Source organism: Hylobates moloch, unplaced genomic scaffold, assembly GCF_009828535.3.
Source record: "Hylobates moloch isolate HMO894 unplaced genomic scaffold, HMol_V3 SCAFFOLD_24, whole genome shotgun sequence".
Lineage (NCBI taxonomy): Eukaryota > Metazoa > Chordata > Mammalia > Primates > Hylobatidae > Hylobates > Hylobates moloch.
In genome coordinates, this window is record NW_026652299.1 from 33,776,350 (window position 1) to 33,794,146 (window position 17,797).

The 17,797-nt window shown below is 60.3% G+C and overlaps 1 protein-coding gene across 2 annotated transcripts in view; it reads right to left on the reverse strand.

The window, feature by feature from the left end:
• HS6ST1 (heparan sulfate 6-O-sulfotransferase 1) overlaps window positions 1-11,789 on the reverse strand; it is a 32,392-nt gene extending 20,603 nt beyond the window's left edge. Inside the window, exon 1 of one of the 2 annotated variants that reach the window (XM_032145835.2) lies at window positions 11,250-11,789. In XM_032145835.2, the coding sequence (XP_032001726.1) occupies window positions 11,250-11,776 (527 nt within the window). In that variant the 5' untranslated portion in view covers window positions 11,777-11,789. Of the gene's footprint in view, window positions 1-11,245 lie in introns of those variants that run through there. The other variant, XM_032145836.1, reaches the window with a different exon arrangement.
• Between the last annotated feature and the right edge of the window lie 6,008 nt (window positions 11,790-17,797).

Genomic DNA, 17,797 nt, shown 5'->3' on the forward strand with positions numbered 1-17,797 from the left:
GCTCTGGTTTTAGCTGGTTTTAGTTGGGTTTCCTTCCAACTCAATCTCAAAGGGACTCCAATACATGGGGCAAAATTGCTGTGAGGGGGCCCTGGCCCAGGAGGAACTGCCTGCTCCTCTGGCCTTCCTGGGCTCGGGGCCGTGCAGGTGCCACCGTGGGCACTGCTGAGGATCTCCAGGGAAGGCCCTGGGGGGGGTGCATGCTGCAGGCAGGATGCTGGTCAGCTGCCATCTGTCCACCCACTCACACTAACAAGCCCCCGGCTGAGCTCTCACCACCAGCAGGGTCCCATGGGGTTCAGAGGTCAGCAGGCATACCTCTTCTTGGCATGTGCCTCAGCTGGAGGATGGGATGTGCCTGGGCCAGCCTGGCCCTACCTGGTGCAGGCACCGGGATGCCACAGGCCCAAGCCCACACATGGAGAAATGATGAACAGGAGGAGAGAAGCGGGGAGCATGCTACCCATAGAATCTGGCACCAGGACACATAAAGAACCCTTACAAACCCATATGCAAAGAACAAACAACCCTGTAGGGGAAAACAGGCCAAAGATGTGAACAGGCTGGTGGAGGAGACCTCAATGGCCGGTAAACACATGGTAAGATGCCACCTCTCCGCCATGGGGAAACATGCACTAAGAGCACAGAGGTCCCATTTCCCGGCTCCTGGCCTGGCAGAAATGAGCCAAGAGTGCCCGCCCAATCGAGAACCACAGGCAGAGCATGGTGGTGAGGAGAACCTCCCTCTGACACACTCCTATGGACACATAAGGACCGTGAGCGAGCACCGTGGCCGCACCTGGACTGTGACGGCCAAAGTGAAATGCTCCCCGCAGCTGCATTAGAACCGAGCAGAGATCCGTCTGGACTACCTTGATGTTAAGTCAAGCAGTCAATGAATTAAACATGCATGTCAGGGACCAACAGGGATAAATCTCAAAACAAGGCTGAGTGAAGACAGCAACTTGCAGAAGGTCAAGCAGAGTTTGTTAACGGTTCTGGAAAGCTAGTAACATCAAAACAGCACTGTGCATCGTTTAAGGAATACACACATCTACAGCGAAAGCATAAACACAAGGGCAGGAAACAAGTGAAACACAGGACAGTGGTGCTGAGCGTGGCTGTGGGGAGGCAGGGGTGGGGTGGAGCCGGGGTCTTCACCTGCGAGCCGCACCCAGCTGAGCCTGCGGTGGGAACACAGGTGAAACTCCACAAGGCTTCCCAGTTACATCCCCGGAGATACCATGTAGGGGGTGATAGCAGCTGGTGGGGTCCAGGGAAGGAAGGAACCACTGTATCCAAGGAACAAGGCCTGGGCCCTCAGCCAGGCGGGCCTCTGTGCAGGGCCAGCATCACGTGGCATCCACCCCTTCCTCCTCTTGACCTGACCCTGAGTTCCTCTTGGTTGGGTCTCGAGGTTCTCAGATGGCTGGGGGGTGGGGTCAGGCTGCCACCCACAGGGTCTCACGACCTGGGCACCAGGACAGATGTGCACAGTCTCTACATCCTGGCTGCTGGCCAGGGAGGGCCAGAGCTTTCTGGAGATCCTGGTAGAGACAGCCTTTTGTCAAATGGGCACAGTCAGGAAGACACTGGGTGGTCCCAAAGCCATAGCCCAAGGTGAGCAGGAGACCCTCACAGCCAAAACACAGCATGCTCCAGGTCATCACCTTGGAAGGCCAGTGATGACGCTTGGTGATGTCCCAGATAACAGGACCCAACCTGCACAGACTTCAGCTGCTTTGAGGGAAGCTCCTTGCAAACCGCCCAATTCATGGAGTGAGAACAAGAGCTGACTTCCTAGCTGGCTCTGGAGGTCTCTTCCCTGTCTCCAGGAGAGATGGGTCAGATTCTAGCCTCTTATAGTACAGAGGCCACAGTGGAACTGTGGGTACAATTCCAACTGTCTACCTACTGCACAGGCATTAGTATGCCCATTTTACAGATGGGGAATCTGGGCTGCAGAAGCCTCTGAGATGCAAAGCCAGGATTTGGCCCAGCTGGTCTGGCTGCAAGCCTGGGGCCTCTCTTTTGCTCTGCTGCCACCCCTGGTATGGTCCCAGGGTTCCCCAGCCCCGAGTTGGGTCCTGGCCAGCCTCGCCTGCCCTCCTTGTTGCTGGCTTACCCATAGAACCTTCTGTCCCTGTTTGCTGTGGAGGGTGAAGGATGGTGTGGAGCTTACAGAGTGGACTCTCATCTCCTACCACTCCATGAGGTGGGAAAAGAAAATGAGGCTGAATGTTCCCAACTTCTCCAGGCGGGAATGGGGCCAGAGCTAGAATGCAAACTGGGCTGGCCCCAGAGATCGGACGTTCCAATGTCCACCTGATACAGCTTCTGAGCAGCGGCCTGGGCTGACCAGTGGAGAGCCCCTCCTAGGGAACAGCTGGGATCCTGGACAAGGACCAGGCCTGCCCCAGCAGGAGGCCCTGTCACAGGGAGATAACAGGCCCCTGCCCCTGCCCAGCGGGGGCGGTCACCCATGGCCACTGACCTCTGTGGCCTTCAAGGCTTCGTAAACAATTAACTCCAGAGTTTCAATCTCTCCAGTTTGTATCTTTCCAGACAATTAGTGATTTGCTCTGATGGCCCTCCTGTTGGGCCTTTTAACGTTCTCTGTGTAAACAATCCTAGGCAGCTGCGCTGGTCACGTGTGGCCTTCAAAGGCAGGCCAGGTGCAGGCTGTTGGGAGCTGCCTCTCACTGAAGCCCTGGCCCCGCGGTCAGTCTCCCCATGGCACGCGGACAGCTGCTGACGGCTGGCTCTCCAGATGAGGAACTGGGCCTGCACTAGGCTGCAGAATGCTAAGGGGTTATGAGGGGCCATGGCTCCCGTAAGACATGGACACAGTCCGGGGCTGAGGGATCATGCGGTCACCTGGGTCACAGTTAACAAGTCACTGGTTCCTCTACAGAACCAAATGGCAGACTGCCACCCCACTTTTAGAGATGGGAAGACTGAGGCTCAGACAGATATCTACCTGGGCCCATGAGACCCACCGGCTCCAGCCACAAGGTAGGAGGGGCTGCCCAGGGCACTCCTCTCTTCCTTGGACTCTCAGCAGAGCTTTCCAGAAGAAGCCCACCCAACACACAGCCCAGGGCCTGAGCAGGCAGCTGAGTCCCTACGGACTCCCTGCCCTCCACCGCAGCCTCAGCGCCTGGTGTGCAGAGAGAGGACCCAAGAGCTCCCGAGGTGGCCCTGTGGAACTTGGGGCATGTCACCCCCACAGGCATCCCCCCGCAGTGAGCCAGGCCCCAGCCCCAGCCCCAGACCACACACTGTGTGAGTCAAGGAATCAAGGACCAACAGTGGGGTGGGTGTGAGGCCCCAAAGGTCCTGCGCCCTGGAGGGAGTTCAGGGCAGGGGCACTGCAGCAGCAGAAGGCCACAGGCTGGCGGGGACGGGTGCAAATCCTTAGCGCAGCTCCCAGCACCCACAGAGCTGGCTCAGGAGCAGCTGGTGGCATGGAGGGGGAGAGCTGGCATGGAGGGGGAGAGCTGTCCTGGATGGTTTTCGCTCCACGGTCAACGAAAACAGCCCCAGCTTCACACCTCAGCTGGGGTAGGATGTGTGTGGTCTCTGGTGGCTGGACAGCCTCCCTCCGCCCATCTGCGGATCCTAAATGTCCTCTAACAGCCTCCACCCTGGGTTGGGTGGTCTAGGATCAGCACTTGAATGCTCCTGTGTGGGCGTGTACCTGCCATGTTTTTCCAAAATGACATCCCTTGCAAGCTGGGGACTTGGGAAAAATGTCCTGTCAGGAAAGGGGCACTTTCAGGAAAGGAACAGAGAGATTAGGCCACACGTCTTACAGTCAGAAAGCAACTGGCCTGCAAGCAGGGGCCTCTCTCCACTCGGGCCGCGTCCCATCTCCACTGCCCCCTCTTGCTGTGAGTGGCCAGGTCTCGGATGATGTGTCTGAAACCCAGCTGTGCTTTCCGAGCGCTGCTTCCATTCCACACCCCTGCTCATCCTGCAAAACCCTGTGTGTGGGAGGCTTCTCCACCCACTCAGGGCACTGGAGCCCACACCTCTTGCTACCACCAGCTCACTGTCATTTGGCTGGAGCAACTTATCCTCCAGGTTTAGGACTATTTTTTTCAGCATAACATAGCCCACCCAAACCCAAACCAGACAGTAAATCTTCACAGAAAGAGCCAAATGAGTTTCTGAAAAGGCAAGAACAACAGTCTTAAGAGATGAAAACCTTTTTGCAAACAAAATGTCACCTCACCTATAAATACTGCTGTGGAGTGGGCCACAAGGAGAGGAGAGCAGGTGCCAGTGAGTGTACAGGTGGCTGCCAAGAAGTGCCCAAAAAGCAGCTGGCAGGGGATGACCCGAGTCTGCCTCCTGCCTGAATCACGCAGCCCTTCCAGTAGGGCTCCCCTCTGACTGGGCCCCACATGCTACCACTCCGCAACTGCTCCCCAGAGCTCAGCTTCTCATGCTCTTCCCGCCTCAAACCCAAAAGACGCACCACACGCTACCACCAAGCGGGGGCTGAGGTCTGACCCAGAAACACCTCACAGTCTTTCACAGAGGGGGAATGTAGCCCCATAAAATGCCATGTGGGATGGTGATGGCACCCAGAGAGGGAAGCTGAGGGGTTGGGGAGACTCCTGGGCTTCCCACCTCCTCACCCTCCAGCATTCACTGGGGCAGAGCAAGGACACTGGAGCAGAGGGATGGCCTAGACCCACCTGCACCCACACATGCTCACAGCACTGCCTCCTGCATGGCTGATCCTCTCTGGGCCGGTGGTGGCATCGGTGGTGCAGGACCAGAGGAGTACCTGAAAACAGCCCAATCTTATGGGGGAGGTGGCAGAAGGGGTGGCCACACTGTGCCAGGAGCCAAGCACCGCCATGGGCAGTCTCTGCTGCCAGGGGCCGACTCTCAGGCAGCCTTGCCAGCACTACATTTGCAAAGCCCAGAGCCCAGGCATGATGCCTGTCCTTCTGCTCTGAGTGAAGGCTGCCAGATGTCTTCCAGTAAACGCAACGACACAGGCCTACATGTGAAACTGCCCATGTCTGCCCAGGTCTCAGAAGCCCTCATGTTCTACATCTGGCTGGTCTGGGCCAGCGACGATCGTCCCCACCTGTGGACAGCCTTCCATGAGCATGCAGGGGTTGCTGGGAGCAGAGGGCTGGGTGCGGCATATAGCCTTCAGGACAGACAAACAGATGTCCACATGCTAGCTCCTGGCCCTCCAGGCTGAGGGACTGACAAATTCCCCACCTTCTCTGGGGCCTGACTTCCTTGTGTGGAACATGCGGCCGATCTTCATATACTTGTCTTGGGGGAGTGTTGGGTCCAAACAAGATGACCCATTCCAAGTGCCTGCTAAGGGCGCAGGGGACAAGAGTCACCCTGCCAGCCTCTCTACATGCCCCCATGGCTTGTCATGCCTGTTCCTCATAGAGGTGGAATTCAGTCCCACAAAATGCCACGTGGGATGGTGATGGGCACCCAGAGGGGGTGCACCCCAGGCCCCTGGGAGCTGCAACCCTCTCTCAGCAGGGGTGAAACTCAGCCACCTGTGAGCAGGTAGGGACATGTGGGTGACTGGGCATGGCTGCTCCCAAGTGCCCTACATAGATGGGCCACTCCAAGGGCATACTCATTGGGCAAGGCTTTGCAATAAAAACCATAAGATTGGCACTTTTTGGTGATTTAAGAAAATAAAATTAAAAAAAAAAATTCACAATAGGCCAGCGCGGTGGCTAACGCCTGTCATCCCAGCACTTTGGCAAGCGAAGGCGAGCAGATCACCTGAGGTCCCCAGTTCGAGACTAGCCTGGCCAACATGGAGAAACCCCGTCTCTACTAAAAATATAAAAAAATTAGCCAGGTGTGGTGATGGGCACCTGTAATCCCAGCTACTTGGGAGGCTGAGGCAGGACAATCGCTTGAAACTGGTACGCAGAGGTTGCAGTGAGCTGAGATCGCGCCATCATTGTCCAGACTGCACTGGACAGAGTGAGACTCCATCTCAAAAAAATATTCACATGCTATTCAGTACCAATGAGCGTGCCACTGACATGGGTGCTCACAGACCACAGGTGGGAGCATACCAGGAGTGGGTGTTCTGAAGAGGAAGGTAACATTTGTACCGAGAGCAGTAAAACATTCAGACTATTCAACTCAGAAATTCCACTCCTAGGCATCTCCAGAGGAAATGAGAGCTATGCAGAACATTGACACATGAGGAGCATTCCTGCAGCAGTCCCCACAGAGTACAGAATGGGCAACCTGCACATTCACCCACTGCCAGCCAGCGGTGGCACACCTAGAGCGGAGCAGCTGCAGCCACCCAAATATTAAGTTTTTAATGACCACAGATAACATTTATGGTGTAATTTATATGACGGCTTCAATTACAGTGGAAAAACCATGTATGGGGAATGGATGATTTTCCTTTTCTCCCTCTGCCTCATACTTTCCTCCCACTCATCTACCAAACAATCATTATAACCACAACAAAGGGGGGTGTGAGAGAAAAAGCCTCCAAGTCCCTGAAGGACGACAAGACCAGGCCCCTTCTCCTCCTTCCTCCTGGGCCCTGGAGGACGCCAGACCCAACATGGCCACTCCCCCGCGTGGCAGCCAGAACTCCCGCTGAGAAAGAAACCTGGATTCCCTGGCCCTGGGGACCAAGGTGGGCAGACCAAGGTGGGCACTGAACTCTCTGGGACTGGGCTCTCTGATCCAGGAGCAGGAGTTCCCAGGGCTCCCTGTGGCCCAGGTTTTATGTGTGAAGTGCCTAGGACAGGAAGCTGTGGCTTGAAGACCACCAGAGCAGCATGGCAGAAATGATCTCCCAAGCCAGAGGACCATCTAAAATGATCTTGCCACCAAACCATTCATAAGTTTGCCTTATCATGTGTCTGCTTAAAAAAAAAAAAAGGATTTTTTATCTGTTTTTAGTGAAAATCTACGAGCATCTTGACCACAGATTCCTTTCTCATCTTAACCAAAGGCCTCTCTAGGCAATGCAGGCACAGTGACACCCCAAGCCTGGTCCCCAGGTCCTGTTCATTGGCCCCAGTCACATGCTCTGGGTAACATCTGTCCCCATCACAGCAGATGAAGGTTTGTCCCTTGATCTCAAAGAAGAAAGCAGTTATGAAGGTAAGGTGGAAACTGTCGTGTGCCACGGAAACAAAGGCTCTCATCTAAGCCCACCCCCAGCTGGTGCACCCCACCAAGGAGCCCCACCCCCCCCGGTGCGCCCCACCAAGGAGTCCCACCCCCACCTGGTGTGCCCCACCAAGAAGCCCCACCCCCACCTGGTCTGCCCCACCAAGGAGCCCCACCCCCACCTGGTGCCCCACCAAGGAGTCCCCAGGTTCTCAGGGAACAGCATGACACTCAAAGCTGACTCTGTGAACCCGAGTCACAGGGAAAGGGCGGGGACAGAGCCCAGGAAAAAAAAATTCTCACGGTGCCAGCACGAGGGCAGTGCCAATGCACTGTACAGGTGCCAGGGTGGCAGACGGGAGAGCAGTTGAGGCGCCTAAGGCAACGGGGAGCCTAGGAACAGAAAGCCAGGGAAGGCTTCCTGGAGGAAGGGGCATCTGAGCAGAGACTGAAAGGAGGGGAGGAGCAGGCAGGACAGTGGGAGAGGGGAGCAGGCACGCCAGGTGGAGGGCACACAGACCCAGCACCAGGCGGATTTCTGGAGTCTGAGAAGGCTTCAGGATCACGGAGGGCAGGTCACAGGCGAGGGTGCGGGCTACTGCGCCATCCCTCCTGCAAGGAAGCACTGTCTCTGCAGGGCAACGTCACAGAAGCTGCGAGCCCACTAAAGGCTCCAGAGAGGTCCTGGTGCAGAGAGGACATGAGCTGGGCCTGGGTCCCTGGCCACGGTGGCCCAGACGCCACACTTGGGCTCCAGATACCCTCCGTGGCCCCAAATGAAGCCTACATGATTTCAGAGACATTTCCAGGGTGGCCTGGGCAAGACCTTGACCATGCCTGCTCTTGCGTTGCCTTCAGGCAGACGAGAAGAGGAAGGAGGGAGGTTCTGGCTCTGGAGCACCGTCTGGACCCTCTGAGTGACAGCGGAGTGTGGGGTGCTAAGACATTCTAACCAAGTGGTCCCTGGAATGGCTGGCCATTTGGCTGCTGCCTGGGGATGGCCACACCTCTTCGAGGCCAGCCAGCAAACGTCCTTCCAGTGCAGTCTTACAAGCACCCTGGCTGATGTCGGCAGATGAGGCAGCCCCCACGGTGAACACGGGACCAAAGACGGACCCGCCAACGCTCTGCTCACACTTGTTCTTCTCTACCAAGGCAGCCAAGCACTAACAGCCACTGGAAGTTCCAAACCATATTCCAGGAAGACGTCAAAAGCCTGTCCGTCTCCATGGACGCCCAGCTCAGAGCAGCCCAGGCTGACACTGTGCAATGGGGAGGCTGGCAGCCCGGAAGAGCCCCACCTCTCTTATGCACACCACAGGCCCACTGAGGCCCTCCCAAACCGCAGCAGGGGATGGGAGGGGCTTGGTGGAGACGTTCCAGGAGCCAGCCTTGGGCAGGGAGGTGGGCAGAGACAGGAGGAAAAGAGGGTCTCAGTCCTCAGAGAACACGGAGAGGGCAGTGCAGAGCCAGAGTGAAGACATCGCAGGAGGGCCAGGGTGACACCTGAGTCTCCTGACACCAAGCCCACTTAACACCAAGCACCCCAGCAGGGACGGGCACTGCCCCTGACAGAGAGTTGCTGGGTCCCTGGGCAGATGGAGGAAGCACATCCCAACCGCCACAGCACAGCAGCTTAGCCCAGCCCCAGCCTGGGCCAGAGGACTCAGGTGGCGGGGCAGTGCTCAGCAGGTGGAACTCAGTGCAGCTCGGCCCTGTGAGCACAAAGCCAAGATTACCTTGCCTCCTGAGGAAGCTCATTAAAAAAGCAATCTACCTAGTGCCTGCAACAGAACTGAAGGGAGTGGAGGCGGAGAAGAGGGCGGGGTGCTGTCACCTGCCTGGTAGCACAACCCACTCCCAGAGTGGGCGGAAGAGGGGGCCTCCTGATGGCCCTGGAAGCCTCTCCCAACCCTGCCGCATGCTGCTGAGCTAGCAATTTCCAGGCTGGCAGCCCACCTCCGCCTGAGGCATCTGCGTTTTCCATTCTTGCTCCACACATGGTCCCTGGGCAGGGGGAGCCGGGCCTTCCTGGTGTAGCACCTGGGGCCCCATCGGCCCCACCTGGTCCTCCCACTCTCATGGACAAACTCCAGAGAAAGGAGGCCAAGGCCCTTCACCCTGGGGACCCACAGGCATGCGGGGCTGCAGGAAGAGCATCCTGGTTGCAATCTAGGGCTGAGATGGCCTCTGCTGAGCAGGCTTGCTTCAAAAGCTCCAGCTTCTTGGCGGCCCGAAGCTTCCACGCACTCCTCTTAAGCTGCTGAGCTAAGTCCCTCTGGCAAAGGGGGTGGCCCCCACCCTTGCAGCCCCCACAGGTAGGGAGGCGTCTGTTGGTATTGGTCAGTGACCAACTCTGGGAGCCTACTGCTCTGGCTGGCAGAAGGGTGGGTGGGGGCATGGCTGTGGTCCCAGGCACAGCTGAGCCTAGCACAGAGCGGCTGGACCAGGGTTAGGGGGGCCCTGCAGCAGGAACGTGCATCTGTGCAGAGCAGACTAAGTGCTGGGCCAGAAGCAATCCTTCAGGGGCCCTAGACAGGCAGCTCTGTGACCGCCAAGCGTAGAATGTGGCCGTAAGGGGCTCAGAACATCACCTCCCAGGCTGGGAGCTGCAGTGTGTGTGTGTGTGTGTGTGTACAGTGGGGGACGGGGGGAGAAAGGAAAGTGGGAAGATGCCCCTCCAACTCTAGGACCCCAATTTCCAGAACATCACCTCCCAGGCTGGGAGCTGCAGAGTGTGTGTGTGTGTGTGTGTGTGTGTGTGTACAGTGGGGGGTGGGGGGAGAAAGGAAAGTGGGAAGATGCCCCTCCAACTCTAGGACCTCAATTTCCTGACAGTCTGAGAAAGACCACAGAGCAAGGATTGAGGTCTGTGCAGGGGAGCAGTGTCTCGGACTCGACTCAGCTCCAGGCTGGCTGGACCTTCCAGGCTCCCCAGGCACACCTGAGAGCCTACAGCCTCTGGACCCAAGAGTGCCAGCCAACACGCCTACAACCGCCCAGCCTCCTACCACCAGCCTGTCTGCAAACTCAGTCCTAAGGCAAATTTGGAAGAGAAACAAAAGGCAGACAAGAAGCCCTGCTCCTGGCCCTTCCCAGCCCAGACTTTGGGGAGAAAGGCCTCGCAGGACATCCCTGCAGGACGAATGGGCACCAACAGGAACAGGAGGAAAATAACCCCAACTTTAACTGCTGGAAACCCACCAGCACCCCAGGTTTCCCTACAAACGGCTTCCCAGAAGAGCTGCCCCGGCACCCCTCCCATGCTCCGTGTCCTCACGCAGCTCAGCTCTATGCTCCCCAACTCCCGCAGACATGGGGCTGGGGGACCCCAGAGAAGGGGTGTGGCAGCACAAGTCCCCTGGACCAGCTCAACTACCCCCAACCTGGCTGGTGGCTTCCTGGGGAAGGTGGTCCCCCATAGGCTGGCTTTTGTTCCTCTCTCCAGGCAAGCCTGTGCCTGGAAGAATTCGGCTGGCAGGCCCCACTGGGAGGACAGGCGGTACTGCCTCCTCCCTGCCTCCAGCCCCAGGTCAACAGGGCCTTTGTTCTACCTGCACACACCGGCAGGCAGGCGGGCAGAGCTAGCCCCCTTCCCTGGCAGCTCCTCCACCCTTCGAAGGCAGGCACTCCAGGCACAGGGGCGGCACCTCACTACTCTCACTTCCACTTTTGGGACCACAGCACCGAAGCGGCACGGGGAAGCCAACATTCCAAGTAGGCCACGCACACACCCAGAAGCCCGCGTCCCCAAGTCCGGCGGGCCAGACCTCACCGCGCACAGCAGGTAAGGTGGCCCGAGGGCAGCGGGCGGGGACCCCGGGGAAAACCCGGGCGCTGCGCAGCCAAGCCGGCAGTGGGGCAGCACAAGGCAAGGAAGAGGGTGAGAGCGAGGTCAGAAAGCGCGGTGACAGCCGGCCCAACCAGAGCAGCTGGGAGCCTCGGGCGCTCGGCAGGTCGGGAGGGGTGGTGGCGAGTGGGGGCCCCCAAGAGGGCGGAAGGGGGTGGGGAAGGCAGGGCCGACCCAGCACAGCCCGGCGGGCATACGGCCCGGCCTCGGGGGCGCAGCTGCGCGAGGATCCCGCCGCCCGGGCGCTCACCTGGGCGTGCGCAGCACGGCGGAGTCGCGGCGGTCCAGCACGCCGGGCACGCAGTTGGTGAGTTCGGTCCAGTCGGCGTGCAGCCCGCAGCTCCAGCCGGTGGAGAAGCGGGAGAAGAGCCAAGTCTCGCGGCGGTTGGGCCGGTAGCAGGTGCACTTCTTCTGGCCGGGCCGGCAGTCGCACGGCACCTCGAGGCGTACGTTCTGCACGAGGTGGCGGCCGAAGGTGGTGCCGCCCGTCTTCTGGATGTGCAGGAAGACGATCACGTCGTCGCCCTTCATGTCGAAACGCAGCGAGCGCTCCAGCTCGCGGACCGGGAAGTAGTACTTCTTCTCGTAGTGGGGGTCGGGCGTGGGGAACAGGTCCAGGTCGTCGGGCGGCGCGCGGCCGCCAGGCGCGCCCAGGCTCAGTCCCGGGCCCGCGTACTGGTACAAGATGAGCATGAAGCACACCGAGCCCGCCACCACCAGCACGAACTTGCTGGCGCGCTCAACCATGGTCCTGCCGCCGGCGCGCCGCCGCCGCATGTGTCACCATCGCCGGGGCTTGAGGCAGGAGGCCGGGCCACTGCCTCCCCCCCCCCCCGGGCCGGCACCGGCCCCCGGCGGCCGGCCCCGACCCCCGGGTCCCCCCCGGCCCCGGCCCGCCCGACCCCGACTTCCCTCGGCTCCCCCGGCCCCGGAACCCCCCCCGCTCCGCTCCGCGCCGAGAACGCTCTGCGCCGCCCCGCGCGCCGCCGCGTCTCCGCAGTCCGCCGCCGCCCCGCCCCGGCCCGCCCCCGGCCCGCCCCCGTGGCGTCTCTTGCAGTCGCCGCCCGCGCCGATCCTCGGCCCCGCCTGCGGAGTGCCGGGGTTCGCCGCGGGTGCTGGGCGCGGGACCTGGGTCTGCTGCGGTGGCAAGGCCGCTAGCAGGCGGGCAGCCAGCGACTGGGAAGTGATTCCGCCCGCAGGGGAAGGGGGGACCAACCGGCAGTGCGGAGCCCAGGCGTGGGAGGCTGTCTGGGCTGGGGCCGCGGCAAGGGGGCTCGGCGGCTGGGGCATCTGGAGCCTGGGTCCGTACCCCCTCCTCCCCAAGTCCCGGCCGCCCGAGTCCTCGCAGCCCGCACGGGAGGAAAGGCCTTGACCTTGCACGCTGGGGCGCTGAAGTTAGACGCTAGCCGACTGGGCTGCACTTCCAGGGACCAGGGCGGCGGGGGCCGCCCACCATCGGGGCCGAGAGGGAAAGCGAGGCTTTCCTTTCCTGCTCGACCCCCTCACCCCTGCGGCTGGCTTTGGGACAGTGCCCCGCAGCCCCGCATTGAAGCGATGTTGGGCTGTCTGCAGAGGTCTGCGGACCAGCTTTATGGCTCCCTCCTTGTTTGAAAGGAATTTCAGACAAGGTGCATTTTCCCCCCTCCATGTTTATTATACTCCAATGAAAGAGTTACAAAACATTGAGCCAATTCTTAAGAAACGTGAGTGTCTTTCGTGGGTCGGTTGGAGAGTCCAGCGGCCCGGGCCCATCCTGGCTGCGGAGGGCTCGCTCCCCGCTGGCTCACGTGTGGGCCGGATGGTGCGGGCTCCTCACTTGCCGCCGTCCAGCCTGGCAAGCACGCAGCATTCGTGGGCGGGGGTCCCGCCAGGTGCCCACTCACGCTGCTTGGGCTCTGGCAGTACTCGGAGGCTGCAGCCCGTCGGAAGCGCAGGAGCGGGGCTGGGACCTGCCAGGATCTCACAGCTGCAGGGCCGGCCGCGGTGGGCCCTAGTGTGTTGGTTCAGGCCAGCGCGGGCTCTGGGAGCGAGTCTGGCTGCCAGGCGTGGGCTCCCAGTGTCCACATCAAGCCCTGCCAGGGGCGGGGCAGGGGTGGTGGTGCCCTGCCTTCCGTTCTGTTGGGGACCGGAAGCGATCATCTGGTGTCAATCATGCCTCAGTAAAGCTGTTAAACGTAGACAACGTCACACCAGAAAGCCCTCCTGGAAGCAAACCCAGAGAGCTGGAAAAACCAACACCCCAAACCCAGCTGAGCAGGCGGCATGCATTTTCCAAAGGGACCGCAGGAATATCCGCTGTGGACAGGCGGGTGCAGCTCCCTCAACACAGCCCAGCGCACCCTGGAGTCCATGGTGTGGGGTCCTCAGTGGGACTTAGGGCCCCGAAGCCCCTGCTCATCTTGTGGGCTGCTTTAAAACTGTCCCTGGCCCGAGGGTCCTGGGGGCAGCTTGGTCAAGCTTCTCCAGAAATGACTCATTCCTGTAGGAGTGGGGGTGCAGTCCCCGTGGAACACAGGTGGGGCCGCCCTGCAGTGTGCTTAGACCTGCCTGCTTTTGCCTGCAGCCCCTTGACACAGTCTGTGCCTGAGCCCTGGGGAGCCTTCCTGTATGGCCTAGGGGAGCAGAGCTGCCCCGGGTCCACCCCCTAGATGTCCTTACCCAGATAAGAATCCTCTACCAAGTGCTACATCATAATTAAGGCTGCTCTTTTGGAGACCTGCTGGGTGCCAGGCATTGTAGAGGTGTCAGTTCCAATTCCATCAGCAAATCTGCGGGGGTAGGCTGTGATATCCATTTACAGAAGAGAAAACTGTGGTTCAAAGGGGTTAAGACCCTGGTTCCAAGGTCAACCACTCTCACCCCATGAGAGTCAGCGGAGCTGGGATCCTGATTCCTGCTGTGAGCCCCAGAACCCTGCCCTTCCCCACCTCTGCACTTGCCCCAGCTCCCCAGGCCAGGGATGAGGGCAGTGAGAGCGTCTACAGGGGCTACTCCTCAGAGCCTGGTGACCGTCACTGCCACCAAGGGGGAACGTGGGCCCAGAGTGTTCAAGGGAAACTGGAGCAGCTCCGAAGGCCAACGAAGCCATCAGTACTTGGGCCATGGCTCCACCCTGTGATGATCTCACTGTCCCAAGGGGGAAACTGAGGCCCAGGCAGGGACGAAGTGCCTGTGATAAGGTCCCACCCTTGAATGGGAGCCAGAGCAGCCTGACCCATGGAGCAACATCTCTCAGAACAAGCTATTTAATCAAACTTCATACCTGCCACACTGGCTGATGGGGAGCACTCACATTAGCCAGGAAGCCCTTTCTTTCCAGAATTCTCTTAAGAGGAGGGAAATCTGCCTGGCTTCCTACAGGACTTTGCTCAATCTTCCACTTTGATTGAAGCCCTGCACATGCACCTGAGACCCCAAGGCTGTAGGTGAGTTTCTGGGGTCTGAAAACCAAGTCAGATGAGCCACCCATCAGTGGACACTTGAGCCGAGTGGAAGGCAGCTCGAGCCCTCGTTGGCGGGGCAGCTTGCATCACGCTATTCCCCACCACTTCTCGGTACTCCCCGCGATGAGTCCTCAGCGTCATGTCTTGGAAAATGGACAGAAGCGCGCAGTCCGGGGCTGGCGTGGGGTTCCAGGAGGTCAGCGGACACAGCCAGGCCCTCAGGAGGCGCGCTCTGCGTGCTGTTTCCTTTCTTCCCTGGGTGATCTCCTCTGTGGCCAAGGTTTGCCCCAGCCCCGAGAGTGCATATGAACTAAGTGTTTGCTAGGGGCAGCTTCTAGCCCTGACTGCTTGTGGAGTCCAGGGAAAAGCACTGGCAGCTCTTCTCAGTGGCTTTGTCCCCTGAAGATCCACTTCACCAATTCTTTGGTGTCTGATCTCTGACTTAATGGCAAAGAAAAGTAAAAGAACACGGCTAGTAGCAGACTGTGATGATCCCAGAAAAGGCATTAACGTTCGGCTTCAGGAATGAAGCCTCATTCCCGGCCCACCGTGCGGTCTCAGAGTCTGAGAACCACGAGATCAACCGCAGCGCCCCCTCCCGGCGCACAGTCCCGCGGACGGCCGCGCGGGGGCAGCACGCGGCCCGGTCCCCGAGCGCCCGCGGTTGACTTTGCAAAAAATTGGGGGATTTTCCACACCCGCTTCCCTCGTCGTTCGTCCGGCGGCCGCCCATTGTTGTTTGCCAAGGGGTGTAGGAGGGCAGTCGCGTCTGTCCTCAGAGCCTCCCCTGGGGCGGGCCCCGCTGCCCACGCGGGGCGGAGAGAGGGGTTTTGTTTGGGGACAAACTTTTAGAGGGGACTCCGGCTCGCGCGGACCCGCGGGGCCCGGCCCCGGCCCCGACCGCGACCCGGCGGCAGGCTTGGGGCGCCGGGCTGCGCGCCGTGGACGCCACCTTCTCCGAGGTCGCCAGTCCCCGTCCGCAGCCGCCTCTTCCAGGGAGCCGGCTCCCTCTGCCCCTTTGCCGCCCAGCGGCCCCGTGCTGGGCTCCTCCTCCAGCACCGCGGGGCGCCTGGGCTCCCACGCAGCCCGCAGACGCGGCAGGTCTTCCCAGGGCCCGAGGGACGCGCTCCGGCCGCTGCCCGGGGACAGCAGAGGTCCTGCGGTTCGGTTCGAGGACCGCACTGGAAGAGGCCCGGGGCTTCGGAAGGGCCATTCCCTTCCCTCCACGCCCGCCCAGGGCCTCGCTGTTCTTTGTGCCCTCTCTCCAGGACGTCCAGGCCCGCTTCAGTCCTTAGGGGAAGAGGGTAGGATAAACAGAGGAGGAGAACCTGAGCAATTCGGAGGGGCAGTGTGGTCCCGGGCTTCCCCGGCCCTTGCCCGCCCCCCCGCCCTGCCGGCCCGGTGACCTCCCCCTGGCTGGCCCCCTGCCCTCGCGTGTGACGTGGGGTTCTTGGCAGGTGGGGGGCTTGGCCTTCTGCCTGGCCGGGATTCCGAGTCTGTCCAGTGGAGCCCACCCTCCTCCCCGGGCAGCGGGGCTGTGGGCAGGCCTGGCGGGTTCTGCCAGCTTGGGAGGCAGGACACGGACCTGGTAACGTTGCCCCAAGGGCATCGACTGGTTCTTCTGCTTGGAACTTCCCAAGGGACATGTCTTTAGATGGCTGGGGCGGAGGCGGGCTCACAGCCTGGATGGGGTGGGGGGTGACTGCTCGCAGCTTCCGGTGGCCAGTGGGTCTCCTCCCAGATGGCTGTCATTCACTGCCCAGAGGGGTTCCGACTCAGCCGGGTCGGGGGAGCCACCAGAGAGGGCACTGAGCAGCTTGACAAGCTCCACTGGTGGGGACGTTCCCTGGGGGTGGAGTGGGGTGGATGGCGGCCCTTTTGAAGGTGAAATGGTCTAGTCCGAGAAAAGTCAACCGTGAGGTGCTTGCTGCTCCCACCCCAGCTGCCTGAGCCACTAGGGGCCGGAGGACAGGTGGAAGAAGGTGGCCTCAGTCCCAGGCCCTGGTGTCCAGAAGGGCATGGTCAGTGCCTTCCAGGCAGCCTCACCTGACCTTTGGGGCACGGGACCAGCTCCCACTCTGCTCCACTCTCCGCCGGCTGGACTGGGCACCCCTCTGTCTGTGGAATTCACTCGATGCCAGTGCCTTTCCTGGAGGATGATGGCGGGCCCCCATGCTCCTCGTCACCAGGTCCTGCTCTTTTTACCTCCATTCATTGCCACTGCCGTTAAAGAGTCGCCCTCTTGCTAGATTACAGTTGGCTTGACAAGTCAGTTGACTGTTCTGATGGAAGTTTCTTCTTGGGCAGGGCCCCAGGGCCTTGGTGGGACCCGGGCCCTGGGTGGCGGCACAGAGGTGGGACACAGTGGTGGCTTTATGGAGTGAGCCCTGCCCGCCCCTGTGGCACTGTGGGGAGGGGGCTCACCTGTCCCTAGGCCAGGGATCAGCACGGCAGCGGTAAACTTGCCTGGCCTTGACACTTCCTGGAATCTCTCAGTGACCATGTTTCTTTTTGCACCAAATAGCAATGGTTCTTGCTGTTCGTTTCTCTCCCTGCCCTCCTTTAAGAAGGAGAGTTTGTGGGAATCAGACACTCAGGGTTGGGGAGGACCTCCGCTCCTGGTGGGGAGTCTGCGTCCGTCTCTGGGCCCAGGGCCTATGGGGCAGCAACAGCATCTCCTCTATTCTCAGAGCGTCCAGGGACACGGTCACACCATGGGTGTGCGGTGCACCAAGTGGTCCACCTGGCTGAAGGCCTGGGCTGGTGACAAGTGCTGTTCAGGCCAGCAGACAAGAGGGAGGCACATTTCTGTCAGCAGACGGGATGGGGTGTGGCTCACACCTGCTGGGCCGGAGGCTGCGCTGCACCCAGGGCCTCAGGCCATGTCTTTGACGACAATGATCACCCTACGGGCAAGGTCTGCGTGCTGAGCCTTTGTCAGGTCGCATCTCTTGTAATCCAACAGCAGCTCTGTGGGCCTCTCCTTACAGATGGGGAGGCTGAGCCCCAGGGAGGTGAGGCCACTTGCCAAGGTCACAGAGCCAGTGGGTGCTCAGCTGAGCCCATGAGGCTGGGAGAGGCACCCCTCAGGTAAGGGGGCTGGAGAAGAGAGTCCACACTGAGGCCACCCACGTCTATACTGTCTCGACTGCCACGCTGTCTTGACCAGCCTTGGGATGGGTGAGGGCCTCCTGGTAGGTGTTTTGCCCTTGACTTTGGCTTTTGAGTGACTGGGGTTGGGACACTCCTGCTACCCTCAGGCTGGTCCCTGGAGGGACCACATGGGCTGGGGGTCAAGGAGGAAGGTCTCAGCCTCAGTTGTAGGAAAACAAAGTTAAGCATTATCATTAGGAGT